Genomic DNA, 19961 nt, shown 5'->3' on the forward strand with positions numbered 1-19961 from the left:
GGCTCGGGCCGGGCTCGGGCCGTGTCTCTACCGGGCCGGGTCGGGCCGGGCCTAAAAATTCCGGCCCGTGCAGTGCTCTAGTTCAACTTGGACCTCAATTGTCGGTTGGCCCTCAAGATGTCTAAGAACCAAGTCTGCTGCTTCCCGACGGGTCTCGGCGCCAATCCACCTTGCAACTGGCCGGATCTTGTTGGGAGCAAGGACGGTCTGCAATTCTCGCAACCAGCAAGAACGAAACATCCCGGTGCAAATCAAGACCCCGCCAACTCCAAAAGATAACTCAATACCGAAGCGCTGTTCGGAACCCGAATGAACCCACCCCGATGGCATCTACACCAGCCTGCAGCCAGTGATCTACACCAAACTCGTGAGTTGGATTTAGCCTCCCCCACTTGTAACTTTTGCGTTCGTTTCTCTTTCTTGATTGTATATATTTGTGCATTTATGGTTTACTTTCATTTAATTATTTTTTAGGACCAATTTGTATTCGTGCTTCCAACGATACAGCTGTGTCTCGACTAACTGATTAAAACCTATAAGTCACTAACCACAACTTGACAGTGCCCACAGCTTCTGCCACCGTTCACTAAAGCTCGATATGGCTTGCGGCATCACCTCCAGGTCCAAGGATGGATACAAAGTGAGATAGACGTCTGGTGTTTCGAATGCACCGCGGGCAGTACGCATGGACTCATCGGTACCTTTGCGTCTATACCCCGACTTTATTTGACAAAACTCTGACTGCAGGTGGTTACATGAATGGGCAGGCCGCCTACGACCTAGGCTTGAGGGCGTGCACCAGGAACACCTGACAATCGAAAGGTGAGCCGCCGGCTTCTTTCTGAGCCCACCACTCTTTCGCTTGCTCGGTGACATCTTCGAGCAGGAGAGACCGTTCTTCCTCTGTTACGATGGTTGTCAGGATATTACCAGCCATTTGATACTCTGGAAAAAAATATTTAGGCGGTTATAATTTTTAGAGGACCCGCCTCTACAGGCCCAGAATTGTTTTATTGGGCCAATGTGTGTAAAAAAGGTAAAGGTGGCATCTATAAATATTGCTGATATGTTAAGTTTATGCAAAAATACCATAGTCAAACACAAAATATTACACCTCTGCTTAGAGATAACTCAAATAAACACACATTTCGAGTGTTTCGTGACATGAAATTTAATTGAGTGTGGTCATAATTAATTATTTTTGTCTCAGTCCGAGACGCGTTCCAGACACCATCGAGAACGGTCAACTTTCTCCGGGCTCCGCGAACCGCGGAGGAGTTGAGGAACGTGATCTACAGCACTCCGTCGGAAGGCCTGACTCGGCCAGGCGCGTGGGGCGGGGTGCTGTCGGTACAGCCGCCTCGCTGAACCCAATCTCAAGACGCTTCCTCGTTCGAGGGTTGCCTGAAAATGGAAATGAAAACAAGCCTCTGAGGAAGCTAATGGGCGGTCCAGTGGCCGGCCATAACCCAGAAGAAATGGCGCGTGTTGTTTTTGACCCGGAACAGCAGCCATTCCCGGCAGAAGACCTAGGGGCCACCCTGGGATACAAGTAATCCGAAGCACCCGGGAAAACTGGGTGCAAGTGCTGCAAAGAAAGAAGAAGGAAAACAAGGGTGGGACGGAAATCCCCGTCGACGAAGACCAGGAAGGCAAGGGGGCCAGGGAGGCCCATGCAAATAAGAAGCCCAAGCCGAGGAAACCCCTGCGGTTGCCGAGTATAACGGAGTTCAAGCATAAAGTCATTATCAGGCCTAGACGCGTTGCGATCGACTTGAAGCAATACAATAGCCAAGTAGGGGAGGCGGTACGCAACTCTCTGACGAAAGAACTGGAGGACGGAACCGTTGTACGCTTGCTCGAAGCGCAAAACACGATCATGGTGTGCACGAACGAGTTGACGGAGGCGGAGGCCGTGGCGGGAATCAGGAAGCTGAACTTTTTGGTCGGACAACTAGGTGTCCAGGCGTACCACGTTTCGCCGAGAGAAGACGCATGTGGGGGCGTAATTCACGGAGTTAGCCTGGATTTGACCGATGAGCAGATGAGACAGAAGACCAAGCCTTTCGGGTACGAAATTCTTGAAGCGCGGAGGCTCGGAAGATCGCATTCGTTTGTTATCATCTTCGTGGGAAACAAGGTCCCTTTCATGGTGAGATTCATTCGGCTTGAAACCCCGTGCTTCATCTATAAAAAGACTAAGGCACCATGCCTCAACTGCGGCGAGGTGGGTCATTGAATATCTATGGTTTGCAGCAAATCGGCCGGTTTCGCTATTTGATATGCGGCACAGCCAATGTGGGAGGGGCATGTGTGTGAGCCGAAATGTGCCTTCTGCGGGGGTGGGGGGGCGGGGGGTGCACATAAGGCCTATGATAGGTCCTGTTCGGAGAAAATTTACGAGGAGGCCAGGACGGACAAGGAGAAGAGACAAAGCAGTGGGAAACAACGCGCCAGCGAGACGCAGGTGCGCTGGCTCTCCAGGGATTCGGCCCGGAGCACGTCAAGGCCAGGTGAGCGGTCGAGGAGCTGGTCTGCCGGCTATCAGAAGAGAAAGGCTCAAGTTACATCTACACCGCGGCGAGAAGGAGGACGAACGGCGGAGGCGACAAGCGTGAGATTCACACTGACCCAAGTGATCGGGGAAAGCGGCCCGAACTTCCGAAGGCGGGAGGACGAGTGGGTTAGCTCAAGCCGACCCCCAAGTCGCACGTGGTTCTCAGCGCCAAAATGCAAAAAGAAAGAAGGACTTAGTGGATTGCAAGAAGGCCATCGGGGAGCTTAAGAAGGAAAATGAGAAACGGAGGAACGAGGCTGTCACGGTCAAGCAGATTCATGGCATGGTGGAGGCGGCGGTTCAACGCGCGGTTCTCGGGATGCAGGAATTCGTCACTGGCCAACTGATGTTACACACGCACAGAGTTACGAGGCTGGAAAACCTGGGAAGGACGCTGGAGCAGAAGCAGGCGAGTTTTTTTATCATGACACGAAGAAAAGGAGGAAGATCGATGGGCCACAGGACGTGGACTTGTCTGATGCCGAATCATGCGCAAGTCTAAGGATCCAGAGGTAAAAATCTGGCAGTGGAACTGCTGGGGAATGGGGCGGAAGCAGCTCTTGGCTTGCGGGTCCCGCAAGAAACCGAACCCCCGGCGGTCATACTGCTGCAAGAACCTTGGGAGGAATCCGGTTAAGATCAAGGATTATGTGACGTTTGAGGGGGATCGCTACGTCACTACGCTCGTACTCCGCAACGAAGTATGATTCTGACGGATGCGGTGTCTCGTGCTGCTTTCTTACGGTCATACCAGCGAAAAAGGGGGACAGTGGGGTGCACGGTTTGAATGCCTACGACCACCCGAAGAGCCATAGGACGTACTTTCGACATTTGATATCTTCGGCGCTGAAAGAGGCTGGGAAGGACCCGGTGATAATCGTGGGGCTCGTCCGGCGTGGGGATGCAAATTTGTGACGCCCAATAAGACGACTGGCGGAGTGGATCAAGAGGGAACGACTCACTCTCCTGACCGAAGCGCACCAGCCGACCCGGACTGGCACCGTTTCATGCAGGGAAACCTACCCGGACTTGACCTTGTCAGGAACGTGGAAAGCGCGGAGTGGAGGAATCTGACGGAACAGCTTGGTAGTGATCACTGTATTCTGGAGACGACCATCCACAGAACCGGCTACAAGCGAAGTATAGGCAGGGTGAGAATCACGGACTAGAACCGGTGGCGAAGGCAGAGAGGCGAAACGATGGCCTCAACTGACAGTATCGAGAAGTGGACCAAGTTGGCGGTAGCCAGTTTGAAACCTCTCGTTACGGAGGTGGATCTTACGGACAAAAATCCTGAGGTGGACACGCATCTTCTGCATCTGTGGGAGGCCCGACGGGCGTTGACCAAGAGGTGGAAGAGGCAGCGCCATAATAGGAAGCTGAGGAAGTGGATACAGAAAATTACGGATAAAACCGAGGATTACGCGGATAGGCTAGCCAGGCAAAATTGGTATGGTCTATATGACAGGATCAGAGGAAGTCTAAGTACAGCTCATGCGTGGATGCTGCACAGGGCGCTTATCGACCCGGGGCGAACTAAGTCTGCGACGAGCATACGTGCCGCTGGGTTGATCTACGAAAGCCAAGGGGATCAAAAGCAGATCCTGAACCGAGGGAGGTATCTCTGCCTCGAGCCGCCGGGGGAGCAAATAGACTACTCGGGAGAGGAAAACCCTGAGTTGGACAGACCTGTCAGTGTGTGGGAGTTGGAATACGAGCTGGGAGTGATGAGGAAGAACGCTGCCCCGGGTCCGGACTCTGTCACGGCCAAGCTTCTCTACAACCTGGGAGAAGGGGATGTGGAGGAGCTGGTGAGGCACTTTAATGAGCATTTTCGAGAAAATGGCGCGACGCCGCAGGCGTGGAAGGTGGCCGATGCTCGTTTTATTTTGAAACCTAAGAAGGAGCGAAAGTTAAAAAATCTCTCCCCGATCTCGCTTACGTCCTGCTTGGGAAGACGTTTGAGAGGGTGTTAAATTCGAGACTGTTGAGGTACATAGACGAGAGACAGCTGCTTTCAAACACACAGTTTGGGTTTAGACCCCACACGTCTACCCAGGATGTGCTGCTGTGGATGCATAAAGATAATCGGAGGACCCTCGGAAGGGACAGACGAGATGAATACTCGCGCTGGACCTGAAGGGGGCTTTGATAATGTCTCTCAGGACAGTATCCTCCGGGGACTCAGCCAAATCAACTGTGGAAGGAGGATGCGCGATTGTGTGCGAAGTTTTCTCACAGTAAGGGCGGCCACACTCACGCTTGGGAATATTAAGTCTAAGACTTACAATCTGGGCCCTAGGGGCAAACCGCAGTAAAAAGTTCTCTCAACGCTGCTCTTCAACCTCGCCATGCGGGGCCTACTGGGAGCCTTGGGGGCCGTACCGCGGGTGGAACACGCGATTTACGTGGATGATGTCATTCTATGGTGCAGGGCGAGCAGTGACGCGGAAATTGAGGAGCACTTGCAAAGGGCGGCGGACATTGTGAATTGCTATGCCAGAGAGTGTGGTTTGAATTGTGCTCTGTAATAGTCCGAGCTATTGATTCTTCGAAATTCGAGGGAGAGATTTTGAAAGCATATACACATAAACATAGGGGGCATGGCTGTGCCGAAGCCGGAGGGTGTGTGGATATTGGGGCAGCACATTCAGCAAGGCAGAGGGAACAAGCCAACCCTGGACAGACTGGACACCATGACTACGCAGGTGTGTGGTGGCTTGAGAAGGATTAGGAATAAAAAGCGTGGCATAAAAAAGAACAAGGCGGTCCAGCTCGTCCAGGCCTTCATTATCTCCAGGTTGACATACGGGACTCCGTATTTACAACTTAACAAGACGGAGATGCAGAGGCTAAATGTCTTCATACGAAAGGCTTTGAAGAATGCATCGGGGCTACCGGAACGGAAAGCTACGGAGGGGCTACTTAAGCAGGGGGTACATAACAGCATTGAGAAGCTCCACATAGAGCAATTGATCTCTCAGCTCAGGAGGCTTGAGGTGACGACTAACCGTAGGTGGCTTTTAGACAAACTTGAGATGCCGGTTGCGAAGGCTCTCGAGAGGGGAGGAGACCGGGGGCGTTATGGAATACGAAGTAAGGTAAAGGTTTGTGTTTAGTAGAATTCCTCGCAACATGTACCCAGACCGGGAGGTAGAACGGAGACAGGCGCTCACCGCAGCCTTGTTTTGGTCCAGGGGCAGCAAGGAAGGCAACGTAGACGAGGCCGGTCCCGTGTCGGGCGTAGCGACAACTGCTGTGGCGGATGCTCAGGGGCGCGTGGTAAGGATCGCTTCGATTCGGGCGCGCTCGGCGGAGCAAGCGGAGGAGGCGGCGCTTGTTTTGGTGATCGTGTGCTACTCTAGTGGCCCTTAACTCGTCAAACACAAAGTTGGGGCCGAAGTTGACGGAGCGCACCGATTGGACGATCACGACAATGACTTCGCGCTTCTGTCGCCGACGTCCAATCAGCACGCTCCGCGACCTTTTGGCTGCAACTTTGTGTTTGACGAGTTTAGGGCCCTAGGGCTACGATAATATTTGACTCTCAAAAAGCGTGCAAGGAATTACGCTTGCAGCATACTGGGGCGACCTGCGATGAAAATCTTAGCGAAGGCTAATGTTACGGGGGTTCATTTGATTCGGGCTGCAGGCCATATGGGGAGAGCGGGCAATGAGGCGCCGCGGCCTGAGATGTGTCAAACCGGGGCTCACTCCAACCCCAGAGGCATTGGATTATGGGCTACCATATAATAAATTCTTGAAGGTCAGAAAGCAGGGTAGGATGTCGGTTCCTGAGCCTAGCAGGCCACTGACGAGGGAAGAAGAGTCTGTGTGACAAAAACTGCAAGCGGACACGGTTGTGACACCAGTCCAGGGCCCGTTTTCTCGAACGCGAACCGTGGGCTAAAGTTAACTATTGTCCCTAGAAGAGGGAATTCTAGGTCACGTGACTGGGAGAGCAGGGGCGCCTAGGGATGAGCAGTACCTACAAGCAAAATGGCCGCGACGTCGCTTAATGAGGGCTAATAGTTTTGCTTGGTTCTGCTGAACATTCATTTCGATCCGGCTGTTATATTAATGATGCACCATCAGCCTATTAGCACGTCAAGCAAAGCGGTAGTTCAGAGGGACTACTAAACTAACCGACGGCAGCATTCCGCGAACGCATCACCCTTCAGCAGTCCGGGATCCAAGACATATGACGGTACATAAGCCTAGCAAGTGTTTTTATGGTGAGCAAAAAAATGTTTTGCGAACGAGTGTTGGAATATATTTATACGAACACGTTTAATTTGTTACACTATGCACGCCAACTTGTGAGCATCGATTACTTTGTTTAGAAAGGGGTTATAAGTCTTCGTTCCGGGTGAACAGCTGGGACATTGTACTGCTTTTTGTGCTTAGTGCGCCGACAGTATGCCGACAGCATCGAGGTTTCTACATATCCCCGGTGGCCAGCAATTCAACGGTGACGAGAAGCTTAGCTTCTCGTCACCGGTGGATCGGTTGGGCAAAAGGAAAAGGGGGCAAACAGTTGAGATTAGCAGGAATTGCAGAAACGTGCGTCGCAAGGAACCAAACGAGACTACAGCACCGGCGTTGCCAGACTGGAAGGCACACTGGAAAGTTATGCGTTGTTTATGGCGAAACATATTGAAGGAAATGTTTCTTACACTTTCGAATATTCGTCGACAAACTCTAGCATAGTAGCTAAAATTTTTTCGTACCATCTGAAGCAAATAAATTGGTCTTCAAGTACAACATTACTATATTTTGACTTAAAATACCATACTAGATCGATAACAACCAGCGGAAAAAGAGGATAAACAAATGGCTGGCTTGTTTCACCGATAGATGGCGCATCTTACTGCCCAATCAAAAATAATTATTGTTGTTCTATATTCAGCCACTTATTACAGAACCTAGGTACTTTTTCCTTCCTAGGCACCGCGGTTTACTAAAATGGGTTTACCATCGCTTCGAGAAAACCGGCCCAGCTGTATGTGTGGTACCCGGAACGCTTCGCGGCACCAAGCTGTCCCTTCTGCGGGGCGCAATGGGCGGACATTCATCATCTGGCTTGGGTGTGTAAGAAGATCCTAGGACTCGTGCCAGTGTGTGATTTTACTCTTGAGATGTGGGAAGCGGGGCTGAGGAGTGAGGAGGCCTGCGGGCAGAGACTGCTCGTAGGCTGTGCTCTGCAAGCCGTTGCCGCGCTTGGAACCCCGGATAAGGGGTATGCACCTTCTCCTCGTCATCTTTCGTGAAATAAAGGATTTCAATAACAACAAATGTCTCAGTCCACGACTTTTCACCGTTGCGGTGTTGGGGACGACACGAAACAAACAATGATTAAGAAATAATCACCGCACCACCGTTTCACCTCGCCTTACAGCAATCTTGTGGCCCAAACGACAGGTAAAGACCACTGTCGTTCACCTTTTGAAGGATGAAGGTTGCTGTGCCAAAGTTTACGTTTTAGGGTTTGAGGAAATCAGACGATTGAGAGTTAAAAGCATTGGGCGATTGAGGACTTTTAGGCTAGAACGAGTTTCGTCTATGATCCGCATTTAGGGACATGTAGACGTAGTTTTTAATGACCGTGTCGATCGACGTCTTCTTCTTGTGTGAGCATAATTGCCCCCGGAAATGTTGTTTAAACGGTTGATATGATCGCGTAGTCCGTTGCAACTCAAGAAGGTGGGGCGAAAGTAAGACGGGCCGAGGAGGAGGAAAAAGACGGAACGATGTAGAAGGGAGAGAGAAACCTCATCCTCTCTTTAGCCTTTCCGTCTGCTTTCTCCTCCCGGGTCCGTCTTACCCTAGCCCTACCTGCTTGAGTTGCTATGGACTATAGCTCATTTACTTCATTCAGCTCGAACTGCCCAGACGAGATGGTCTACGTGGTATAGATTACGGTCTTTGCGCATACATTTATTTACTAATTTATATTTATTTTGAACGTGTACTGCCATTCGTAAGGCCAGAGCAGTTAGGCATGTTGACAGTAACAGCACCCTCAAGTATTACAAATATTGTCGATAAGATCAGAGATATTTGCATTGCTTAAAACAATCGTCGAAGCATTTAATGAAGGTATAGCCTGTATAGTCGGCGACAGGTTAAGAGTTCAGGCAAGACCTCCTAGATAACAAAGCCCTAGTGCTAAATGAGATAGTGTCTTCAGAAAAGGCCAATGCAGATTGGAAACAAGTGCAGCGTCAGCTCTCGGCTTCGAGTCAAGTTTCAGACGAACGTTGACGCAATTGTCGTGTCGAATTTGTGCCCTGCGTTGACCTTCTCTAATGACGCCACCTCATTCAGCGCTTGGGCGCCAGTCTGTTAACCGTGGGTACGAATCAGCAACGCTCGGCTATCAGATGATCTACGCACACCAGCAGCAAGATGGCGGCTTCCAGAGGCCGAACTTGCAAACGTTTATAGAAGTGTCTACTTTAAATCAGCAAGGCATAACCAATTTGTCGCGTTTTACTCATGTTGCTTTACCACTGCTCACATACGTAACGCATTTGTGAATATCAATAAAGTAATGATCATCTCGCAAGTGAAAAAACAAAATTAATTTGAGTCAAGGTCAAACTTATGCATATATAAGTAAGAGATTTGCGTCAGACTTCAGCATACTATGTCTTCGAGGACCGATTTTGGGGGAGAAAGATTGTCGTAGAAAATAAAATAGGTTTCTGTATGTGCCCATCATCTAACTTCCCGTGGCACCTTATTTGACGCCAGGGATGCTCACCAATCACTTTCTCCAGGCTGGTGTACAGAGGCTGCAGTCGAAGCAGCTCGTATGTTGTGGGCATCAACCCGGCGGTCTTCAGGAGGTACATCAGGTAAGCGATGAGGGCTCCTTGGTCCGCTTGGTCCGCTAGGTCTATGCTCGGAGGAACACAGCCCGCACAGATCTGAGTACAAAGAAACAAGGGGAACAGTTCGTAAAAGGGGCAATCCCTGGCGGCCATAGGAGAATTCTCACTGAGTACGTGCTGATTGCTATACTCCGCTTCACCTTGTGTTGTACCGCAGAGAAGGCTAGAAGCGCGAGCTCATAGGGTTGGGAGCTGCTCGTTACGCACGAGAGCTGGTGCCGCCAAGATGTGCCCTAGAGCAAGAAGCTCGCGCTTGTAGCCTTTCCTGCGGTACGTCTTAATGTGAAACAGAGTATAGTTTGAATAGTGCCTGTGAAGCGTGCATTCTACACCATCAATACTGCCAGTCTTGGCAGCTGCGAACACGTTCTGAACACCCTCTGTGAACAGCACGGCATGGCTACACCTGCCTCGTCAAGCATTGTCTAACTTTAGTAAACGCAGTCGGGTGCAGCAAGTTGTCATTCTTACGAAGGATCGGTGGGCCTTACCTTGGTTGCCAACATTACTGACATGTGGGATGTTAACGATACGATTGCGAATTTTCGTTGCGATATTGTTACCTTCCTTTTTTGTCTTGGGCTCTAGAGTACGATGCTCTAGAGCAAGGGGGGGGGGGGGGGGGGAGGGTTATGCTGGGAGAGCGAGTATGTCTCTAAGCACTGCATATTGTTTTGATCAAGAGTCCTTGCGCCAGTCACTCCAGTGGCCAATGGGACACCAGCACATGGTCATTTTCAACCTCGTAAAATGTCTATTTATTCTTACAGCGAAAATATATGTTTATTCTTAAAAGTTTCAGTGTCATGATTGTTTTTTTGTTAAAATTTTAATTGACTTATGATATATTACGTTCAAAGTTTTCATCTTGGAGCTGGGATCTCGTCAAGTTTGACTTGTTGCAGCTTTTTGTTCCAGCTACCATCTTTCTTGATGGAAGAAAAATAAAATAAATATTTGTGGATTTTAATTTGCCAGTACGGTCATTGGGCCAGCGAGATATCAGAGGAAGCAGATGTTTTGGTGACCTGATTTTTGCTCCAACAAAATCACACCGTAACTCTTGGGAACCCAAAAGCAAAAGCGATGAGCTTGCCTTCTGTGTAACACCTGAAACAAGGTCTCTAGATGATAAAAATATACACGAAAAGATGCGAATGTTTCCATACCTTTCTGTACTTCTGCCAACGCTCCATTTTGGCCATTTTTTTCCGAAAGCGCATCATAGGACTGGAAGCCGTAAAAAGAAGAAGACAGCCTCCTCCGGGTTTCATCAACTTGGCGACATTTTTCAAGACCGTTTCTTGGTCCGTGATCCAGTGCAATGAAAAGAAAGAGTAGACGCGATCAAACTCTCCGTGGCGCTCGACGAAGTCTGACACATCCTTAGATCCAATGTCCAGGACATCGTAGCAGATCTTGGGATGGGCGAAATGCTCTTTGGCGTACTTCACCATGTCCTCGGACACGTCAACGGCCACGATCCTTCGGCACGGAGGGCAGAGGGGAAGAAGGCAGTCGCGCGTGACGTCTCCAGGACCGCATCCCACGTCGAGGAACTGGTGGTCGGAGGTGTCATCACTCCCAAATGATCCTTCGAGTAGTTTTAAAGCATAAATGCTCTTTTCCCGCTGCACTTTGTTCCTCACCACGTACTCGTCAGGCCTCATGGTGCTGGAAATGGCCCTGTCTTTCACGGACATACTTGGGGCTCCGTCGGCGACGGTTGAAGGGCGCTGTTTTCAAATAGCGTTGAAAAAGAGTTCAGTTAGCGTGACTTCACACTGCCCAAGTAACTGCGTATAACCAAAAAAAAAATGCGCTCGTCTCCTACGAGCCACCGAAAAAATATGTAAAATGAGAGAATGACGCGCCTTTTTACATGACGTGCCTTTTTAATCTAGGGGAACACACGTGTGTTGGCGAAAACAGCTGGGGCCCATTGCAATCAGCAGACTGAGCGTTACGTTTTTTTTTTGCATTTATAATTTAGAGTTTTCATGTTATATTTATTACATTATATTTATTTGGATTTTATTATAGTATAAAAAAATGTGGCATTTTGTTTAATCGAAAGCGACAGTGGTACTGAAATATCCAGGGTGGTTATTTTCAATGTGATATTTTGTTTGCTCTCTTGTACCGTCCTCCGTCTGGATCCGTAAATGACTTTCTGCATTTCTCAGAAACGCTGCTTGAACACAGCATAGAACTGAAGTTACAGGTGGTTCTCGTTGGTGATCTTAACATAAATGCTTCCGCTGACAATGTTTCATATTTGCGCTTTCAAGATATATTTGAATCTTATGGTTGCACAAACACAATAGCTGAACCAACTAGAATCACCTCGACTTCCGAGGCAACCCTTGACCTCTGCATTACAAATCTTCCTATTGAGAATTTGAGATCAGGTGTATTAACGTGCGATATCAGTGATCATTTGCCAATATACTGTCTAATGCCTGTTAACCAGCTGCGCAAGAATAACGAAAAAAAACTGGTTAGAGAATATTCGGAACGAAATATTCAATATTTCAAAGATCTTATTTCCTGCCTAGATTGGGCATGGCCAGAAATTTGTGACAAGCTGTTCTAGTTCACTTATTTACCGACACGTGGCGTATTCACCTTTAACTTTTACGTCGTGTGCAAATTCCCGCCAAACCGAAATGCGTTCCGCGTGCAATGAATAAAATTGTGAAAAATAGAAAATAGAGCTACGTTATCAGAGCTTCTCAAACAGTACTACAGAAAGGGGGAAGATCAATTGATGGACAGCACAAAGAACACGCAGAGAGCGTGCTGACGCGGCAGTAAAACCCGCGCCAGTGTTGGTGGTTAATTCGACGAGACGGGTTGTTTGTGTGTGTCAGTGTGTGCGTGCGCCCGTGCGTGCGCGTGTGCGTGTGAACGCGCGCGCGTGTGCGTGTGCGTGTGGTGGGGGAGAGTGTAAAAGCAGCCTGTGAGCGCATTTTGAGGCAAACAAACGCAAGACGCGCGCAAAGAGCGGACGAGCACGCCGTATCAGCGCCTCCCGGTTGCAAGAAGTCGATAACACTATTATTCCGCGTTTTCATATCTAGCGATATGAAGCAAGAAAGTCAGATCTGCGGAAGAATTCCGAACAAGTATTCGAAAAACTACCCGACAATACATATGCGATATTTTTGGAAAGTTGTTTGCAGATTGGCGAGTGTGTCGAGTAAACTACAACAAAAAGGATCCATATTTTGTGTTGCCTAAATTGGGCTTTCATGAACTCCACAACCATCGTATCGCTACACTGCCTCCGCTGAAGTCATCAGGAGTGAAATATTCTCTTTGGTATGACCACTCGCTGTGCTGATGTCTGGCTTCCTTTTTCTTGGGATTTTTCTTGAAATTGGTAAAACTGAAAAACTCCGAACTGAAATTTTTGAATTAAATGAAACCCCAGGTTAACTGGAAAAATTGCTTTATTTCTGTTGACCCCGAAAACAAACCGCCCTTTTCCGCGAGGCTGCTTCCTTCTGCTGCAATTATTGTTTCTGCATGGGCCACTTAGTGATAACTGGCGCGAATAGCATTGTGTGTTGTAAAAACGCGATAGATGTGCAATAGCTTTTACGACGTAAGCCCTGATAAACCCTGATTTCTGGTCGACACCAGAAATAGATACCGAAAACAGAGAACTTTGAAAAAATGAACACCCAAAGACACCCTTAAATTTAAAAAAAGAATACACAAAAATACGGAACCCTACCTATAAGTTATAACGAAATCTAAAAGCTGCACCAACATATACCAAATCCAGCTTATAATTAGGATTCTGCGTTTTCGGAGTTTATTTCTGCTTAAAATCGCGGAGTGTTGTTTAGTGCTTATTTTTTACCATAAATTCGGAGTTCTTTGGAGCTTTCTTTCATCGTGCAGAGTTTTTCGGCTTTTTCGGTGAAGTGAACGAAAGGTTGAAAACAGCAGTTTGTGAATTTAGTAAAAGTATCCTTTTGAATGAGTAACGTGTTCGACGATTCCCCTTTTTTAAAATAGAAGCTAAACGGAAGTTCTTTGTGATCATACAAACGAAAGTTGATACTGCGAGGGCCTGAAAAAGGCCTGCAGTTTTTCAAATAAATAAATAAATATTAGATATAGAGAAGTAGAGCAAAACTTGTTCGAAGATCCCTGGAAAATATTAAGACCAGTAGTATTCATAGCAGTTGGCGGTCCTGAAAAATCTGAGTTTTTTGGGTAAATATAAATATTAAAATATTTTACCGGAAGTATTTTTCCGATTTTATCGAATTTGTCCGAAAACACAGAAGCATACTTATAGTACTCACGTCCGCCCCAGAAACCGGAATACGCCTAATATATTTAGAAGTCTTTATTAAGTAAATGGAGGAAGGATCTCCACGGTGACGATAAAAATAAAAAGCCGGTTTAATTATGCGAACTGTGTTAAAATAGAAGGAAATAATGAATTATTTATTTTGGAGGTATTGTTGAACTGTACCCGACCGTCATCTCGATCCTTTCAGTGCGAGCGCTCTCTCCTTCCTCTTTCTTAGTTTCTTCCGTGTCTATTTAGTCTTCGGAAGCTTGCACCTTCTTTTTCTTAGTCTACAATACTTAATGATATCACCAAACGTACAGAATTACGCATTCAGAACCCGTCTAAAACTGTACCGCGCTATTCATATAGTCTCATTATCGATTTATTAGCGTGTCAGATCTTAGGCAATGTAAGTTCATTCATCCTCTCCAGACTCGTCGACTAATCTCGCTCTTTTGCTTACTTCATCGGTTCCTTCAAAACTTCGGTCAGTCCAGTTCACCTCTTTTGGAACCACTGCCAAGCGGGGCAATGCCAGCTCCAACGGCAAGGCTAAGTCCGTCCTGATATTTTTATAGCGTTGCTCCCCCCCCCTCCTCTCTTTGTCTGTCTCTCTCTCTCTCTGCCTCTCTTTCTTTCTATTTTATTAAGAACCACCGGATTCTTTTCGTAAAAAGCAGCGAAAGCTTCCAGCGAATATTTCGTTCAGCGTCCATCCTTTTAAAACCTCAGCACTTCCTCGTGCCATCCAGAATTCAAACGATCTTTCCGACAACAATTGACACCATATCAGATCGCAAAAAGTTGCGCGGTGCACTGGTTAACAGTTTCTTTCCACCAGGCTGGCACTCAACAAACTGCGTTTTTTCCTCTGTTGTTGAGCTATTGTAACCCTTACATAGTGTTCTTGCTCCCAAGGGCTTACTTATCAAAGCACGTTTATTCCGATTATCACAAAACGTTCGTCTGCCGTCGAAGGAATATTCTAAACTGTATCTTTGTTTTTTGTGTGTCACTATTGGGCTTATTCACATGTCATCACTTTTTACATTAGTGCTACACACCTCTTCCGCGGCAGACGTTTTCAGCGCTCAAGAATAAATAAAGTTGTGGCTACGCTTTCCGTGAGAAAGTCAGGAAATGCATGAAATACATTTGTTTATTGTTCATTTTTGTTTATTTATTACCTACAGTTCGCCCTTGGGGCATTATTATTTTTGTTTATTTATTACCTACAGTTCGCCTTGGGGTATTAATATTTAAATAGCGGGGAGAAGTTCGCACAAATATGTGGTCGAGGACTCGAGATTGCCTTTTCGAGTAACCAGACACTTCGTTTGTTTAGACGTTCGCTCGCTATGTAATACCTCACCTCAGCTTTCAGGCCCACGTGACAAACTCCCACAATTCAGCTCAAAACGGCGTTATGACCATATCAGGAGTTCTTAGTACTTATCAGAAATTTGCACACGCCACCACGTTTTTGGAGCATGACATAAGAGCAGTAGTGAGGACTGCTGCACCCAGATTGTGAAGATTATTCACATTTCAAGAAACAGGCTGCTGCGCATGTGCGTTGTATATAATCAAAAACACGTTTGTGTGGAAAAATACAAATGTTGTTCTGTCAACAACATGAATGATATTGCCTTTTTCACTTCCGCATAATTCCAGCGTAACTTTCTGATACTCCTATCAGAAAGGTAGTTCCAAAAGTGCAATGCAACGCCGTTCTTATTCTAATGCGTGAGTACTACTCCGCTGACACAGCGGCCACCGAGCAAGATTGGTTCCTGCTAGTAAGAAGAGGAAATCGGAGGATTTTGGAACGATTTTATAACTCCACAGTAAATTCAGCTGAAACGAGCGGAACTCCCGAATCTTTGATTTTGTCCAAACGCCGAGGTCTAGTATAAAAACTTATTCGAGTAAATATGCGATATATTCCTGAAGTATGCAATTCTTTGGTCCTATTCCGTTAATTGCTTTAAACAGACACAGTCGTTAAAATTTGATCATATCGCATGACCTCACTACAATGATTAGAGCCTGTGTTCCTCAAGGCCTTCAAATACTCTAACAAAAACGTCGTGAGCTTATGTTAATGTCTGCCCTCACACATCATAAAGTTAAAAAACCTTCTCAGTTTTCACGTCGGTCGGTCTGTCGAGGGGGTGGTGGTTGCAACCACATAAGATATCGCACCTTCGGTGGTCGCACGGACACGTGATCATGATCATAAGGGATCACCTGTCCATCGTCACTGAGGTCACGTGACCATAGTCCGTGGGGTCCCGTCCACCACGTGACCACATAAGAAATAGCGCACCTTTGATGGCTACACATGGTCGCCTGACTGAGTCGGAAGCAACCTGACAATACTGATAATAGCGCACTTTTGCTGGCCACATGTTCATGCGTAAGCGTCGTTTGTTTTTGGGGGGGGGGGGGGTCACGTGACCATGGCCCATCGGTGTTCGTCCACCACGTAGCCACACTGGAAATAACGAACCCGCTGGTCGCACGGTCAAATGCCCATGATCCGTGGGGTCACGCGTGACCGTCGACCACTACGTGATCCCCCCGCAGTACCCTTCCGGAGCATCTTCAGAATTCCAAAAAAGCACTCACGGAAGAAGCCATATAAAGGACCTGACGGAAGTCGACAAAGATTCATGGAGGTTCCATAACAGTTCCAGACCCCTTTAACGAAGAAGCGTTTACGCCATAAAAGACGGTGCAAAATGCTGCGAGTTCCATGAGAATCTCCTACACGATTTGGTTTATAATTTCTTATTTATAGCTATATCTAATTTTTCTCTTCAATGAACCGCAGCAAACGTTACGATTCATCCCAGCCAACCCAGCCCGGTGAGCGTGCCACATGACTTTACATTTTTCGCACTGCTGCGCAATACCGTCTGATCACGTGGCGCACTCTCTGTGTTGGTTTGGTTCCGAGGTTCGTGAAGTACCTTTCTGTTCATTTGTGACTGAGACAGAGTAATACCCGTTTCTTTCTCAATGCTCTTTATTCCAGGGCTAACATAATTTTCTACAGCAGTACGCTTCCGGCCACCGCTTTATTGAACAAAGACTGAGGGTCTGGCTACTTTGTTAGGAAAGGGGAGATCAAAGTTAGTGTTAAAGAAAAAACATAGCTTAGCTTATCACTTCGCGTCCGCATACACGATGCACGCACGCGCGCACGTTGCGCTTTTAGAATTGCTTTGAAGGCTCGTTGGGCGTTGTCGTGTTGTCCATGGGCCAAGCAGTTTGGCGAGTCTGAAAGGTTTCAGTGTTCATCCGCTCAGATGTTGTTTCTATGATATCTCCTCGAACCTTGGTCTCTCTCTACTCAAGTGGTTGACGACGTCGAAATATATAATTTTCATCACTCTACTATATGCTGGTATCATGGCAAATACTTGAAAATAACTCTATTTTGAAAAAAAAAAAAACGCTTCAAAGTGGACCTGGTTTTTCAGTACTGACGGTTTCGCCCTACTTTTCAAATTTGAGCACACGCGCCTTCACAGGGAACTTTTGGAGCACGGCTCATGCACCCATTCTGGGCGCAATATATAATTTTCATCCCTCTACTACATGCTAGTGCCATGGCAAATACTTGGAAATAAATCTGTCTTGAGAAAAACTGCTCCGAAGTGGACCTGGTTTTTCCGTTTCGACGGTTTCGTCCCATTTTTAAAGTTTGAGCACCCGCGCCTTCACAGGGAACTTTTGGAGCACGGCTCATGCACCCATTCTGGGCGAAATATATAATTTTTATCCCTCTACTACATGCTAGTGCCATGGCAAATACTTGGAAATAAATCTGTCTTGAGCAAAACCGCTCCGAAGTGGACCTGGTTTTTTCGTTTCGACGGTTTCGTCCCATTTTTAAAGTTTGAGCACCCGCGCCTTCACAGGGAACTTTTGGAGCACGGCTCATGCACCCATTCTGGGCGAAATATATAATTTTTATCCCTCTACTACATGCTAGTGCCAGGGAAAATATTTGGAAATAAATCTGTCTTGAGAAAAACCGCTCCGAAGTGGACCTGGTTTTTCCGTTTCGACGGTTTCGTCCCATTTTTAAAGTTTGAGCACCCGCGCCTTCACAGGGAACTTTTGGAGCACGGCTCATGCACCCATTCTGGGCGAAATATATAATTTTCATCCCTCTACTAAATGCTAGTGCCATGGCAAATACTTGGAAATAAATCTGTCTTGAGCAAAACCGCTCCGAAGTGGACCTGGTTTTTTCGTTTCGACGGTTTCGTCCCATTTTTAAAGTTTGAGCACCCGCGCCTTCACAGGGAACTTTTGGAGCACGGCTCATGCACCCATTCTGGGCGAAATATATAATTTTTATCCCTCTACTACATGCTAGTGCCATGGAAAATATTTGGAAATAAATCTGTCTTGAGAAAAACCGCTCCGAAGTGGACCTGGTTTTTCCGTTTCGACGGTTTCGTCCCATTTTTAAAGTTTGAGCACCCGCGCCTTCACAGGGAACTTTTGGAGCACGGCTCATGCACCCATTCTGGGCGAAATATATAATTTTCATCCCTCTACTACATGCTAGTGCCATGGCAAATACTTGGAAATAAATCTGTCTTGAGCAAAACCGCTCCGAAGTGGACCTGGTTTTTTCGTTTCGACGGTTTCGTCCCATTTTTAAAGTTTGAGCACCCGCGCCTTCACAGGGAACTTTTGGAGCACGGCTCATGCACCCATTCTGGGCGAAATATATAATTTTTATCCCTCTACTACATGCTAGTGCCATGGAAAATATTTGGAAATAAATCTGTCTTGAGCAAAACCGCTCCGAAGTGGACCTGGTTTTTCCGTTTCGACGGTTTCGTCCCATTTTTAAAGTTTGAGCACCCGCGCCTTCACAGGGAACTTTTGGAGCACGGCTCATGCACCCATTCTGGGCGAAATATATAATTTTCATCCCTCTACTACATGCTAGTGCCATGGCAAATACTTGGAAATAAATCTGTCTTGAGCAAAACCGCTCCGAAGTGGACCTGGTTTTTCCGTTTCGACGGTTTCGATCCATTTTTAAAGTTTGAGCACCCGCGCCTTCACAGGGAACTTTTGGAGCACGGCTCATGCACCCATTCTGGGCGAAATATATAATTTTCATCCCTCTACTACATGCTAGTGCCATGGAAAATACTTGGAAATAAATCTGTCTTGAGCAAAACCGCTCCGAAGTGGACCTGGTTTTTCCGTTTCGACGGTTTCGTCCCATTTTTAAAGTTTGAGCACCCGCGCCTTCACAGGGAACTTTTGGAGCACGGCTCATGCACCCATTCTGGGCGAAATATATAATTTTCATCCCTCTACTACATGCTAGTGCCATGGCAAATACTTGGAAATAAATCTGTCTTGAGCAAAACCGCTCCGAAGTGGACCTGGTTTTTTCGTTTCGACGGTTTCGTCCCATTTTTAAAGTTTGAGCACCCGCGCCTTCACAGGGAACTTTTGGAGCACGGCTCATGCACCCATTCTGGGCGAAATATATAATTTTCATCCCTCTACTACATGCTAGTGCCATGGCAAATACTTGGAAATAAATCTGTCTTGAGAAAAACTGCTCCGAAGTGGACCTGGTTTTTCCGTTTCGACGGTTTCGTCCCATTTTTAAAGTTTGAGCACCCGCGCCTTCAGAGGGAACTTTTGGAGCACGGCTCATGCACCCATTCTGGGCGAAATATATAATTTTCATCCCTCTACTACATGCTAGTGCCATGGCAAATACTTGGAAATAAATCTGTCTTGAGCAAAACCGCTCCGAAGTGGACCTGGTTTTTTCGTTTCGACGGTTTCGTCCCATTTTTAAAGTTTGAGCACCCGCGCCTTCACAGGGAACTTTTGGAGCACGGCTCATGCACCCATTCTGGGCGAAATATATAATTTTTATCCCTCTACTACATGCTAGTGCCATGGAAAATATTTGGAAATAAATCTGTCTTGAGAAAAACCGCTCCGAAGTGGACCTGGTTTTTCCGTTTCGACGGTTTCGTCCCATTTTTAAAGTTTGAGCACCCGCGCCTTCACAGGGAACTTTTGGAGCACGGCTCATGCACCCATTCTGGGCGAAATATATAATTTTCATCCCTCTACTACATGCTAGTGCCATGGCAAATACTTGGAAATAAATCTGTCTTGAGCAAAACCG

General features: G+C 47.1%; 1 protein-coding gene across 1 annotated transcript; it reads right to left on the reverse strand.

Annotated features, from left to right (window-relative positions):
* Nucleotides 1-772: 772 nt before the first annotated feature.
* On the reverse strand, nucleotides 773-11156 carry LOC120838832 (juvenile hormone acid O-methyltransferase-like). Its single transcript, XM_040208906.1, has 3 exons — nucleotides 10623-11156; nucleotides 9324-9489; nucleotides 773-945 (listed from the first exon to the last, which is right to left on the reverse strand). The coding sequence occupies exons 1-3, from the start codon at nucleotides 11154-11156 to the stop codon at nucleotides 773-775; spliced, it is 873 nt and encodes a 290-aa protein (XP_040064840.1).
* Nucleotides 11157-19961: the final 8805 nt, after the last annotated feature.

Source organism: Ixodes scapularis, unplaced genomic scaffold (assembly GCF_016920785.2).
Source record: "Ixodes scapularis isolate PalLabHiFi unplaced genomic scaffold, ASM1692078v2 PGA_scaffold5__190_contigs__length_132052651, whole genome shotgun sequence".
Classification (NCBI taxonomy): Eukaryota; Metazoa; Arthropoda; class Arachnida; order Ixodida; family Ixodidae; genus Ixodes; species Ixodes scapularis.

Coding starts and splice junctions, on each gene's coding strand:
- LOC120838832 (XM_040208906.1), bottom strand. CDS start 11,156: ATGTCCGTGAAAGACAGGGCCATTTCCAGCACCATGAGGCCTGACGAG. Junction 9,490..10,622: donor GTTGGCAGAAGTACAGAAAG/GTATGGAAACAT, acceptor CTTTGTACTCAG/ATCTGTGCGGGCTGTGTTCC. Junction 946..9,323: donor CAGCCTGGAGAAAGTGATTG/GTGAGCATCCCT, acceptor ATTTTTTTCCAG/AGTATCAAATGGCTGGTAAT.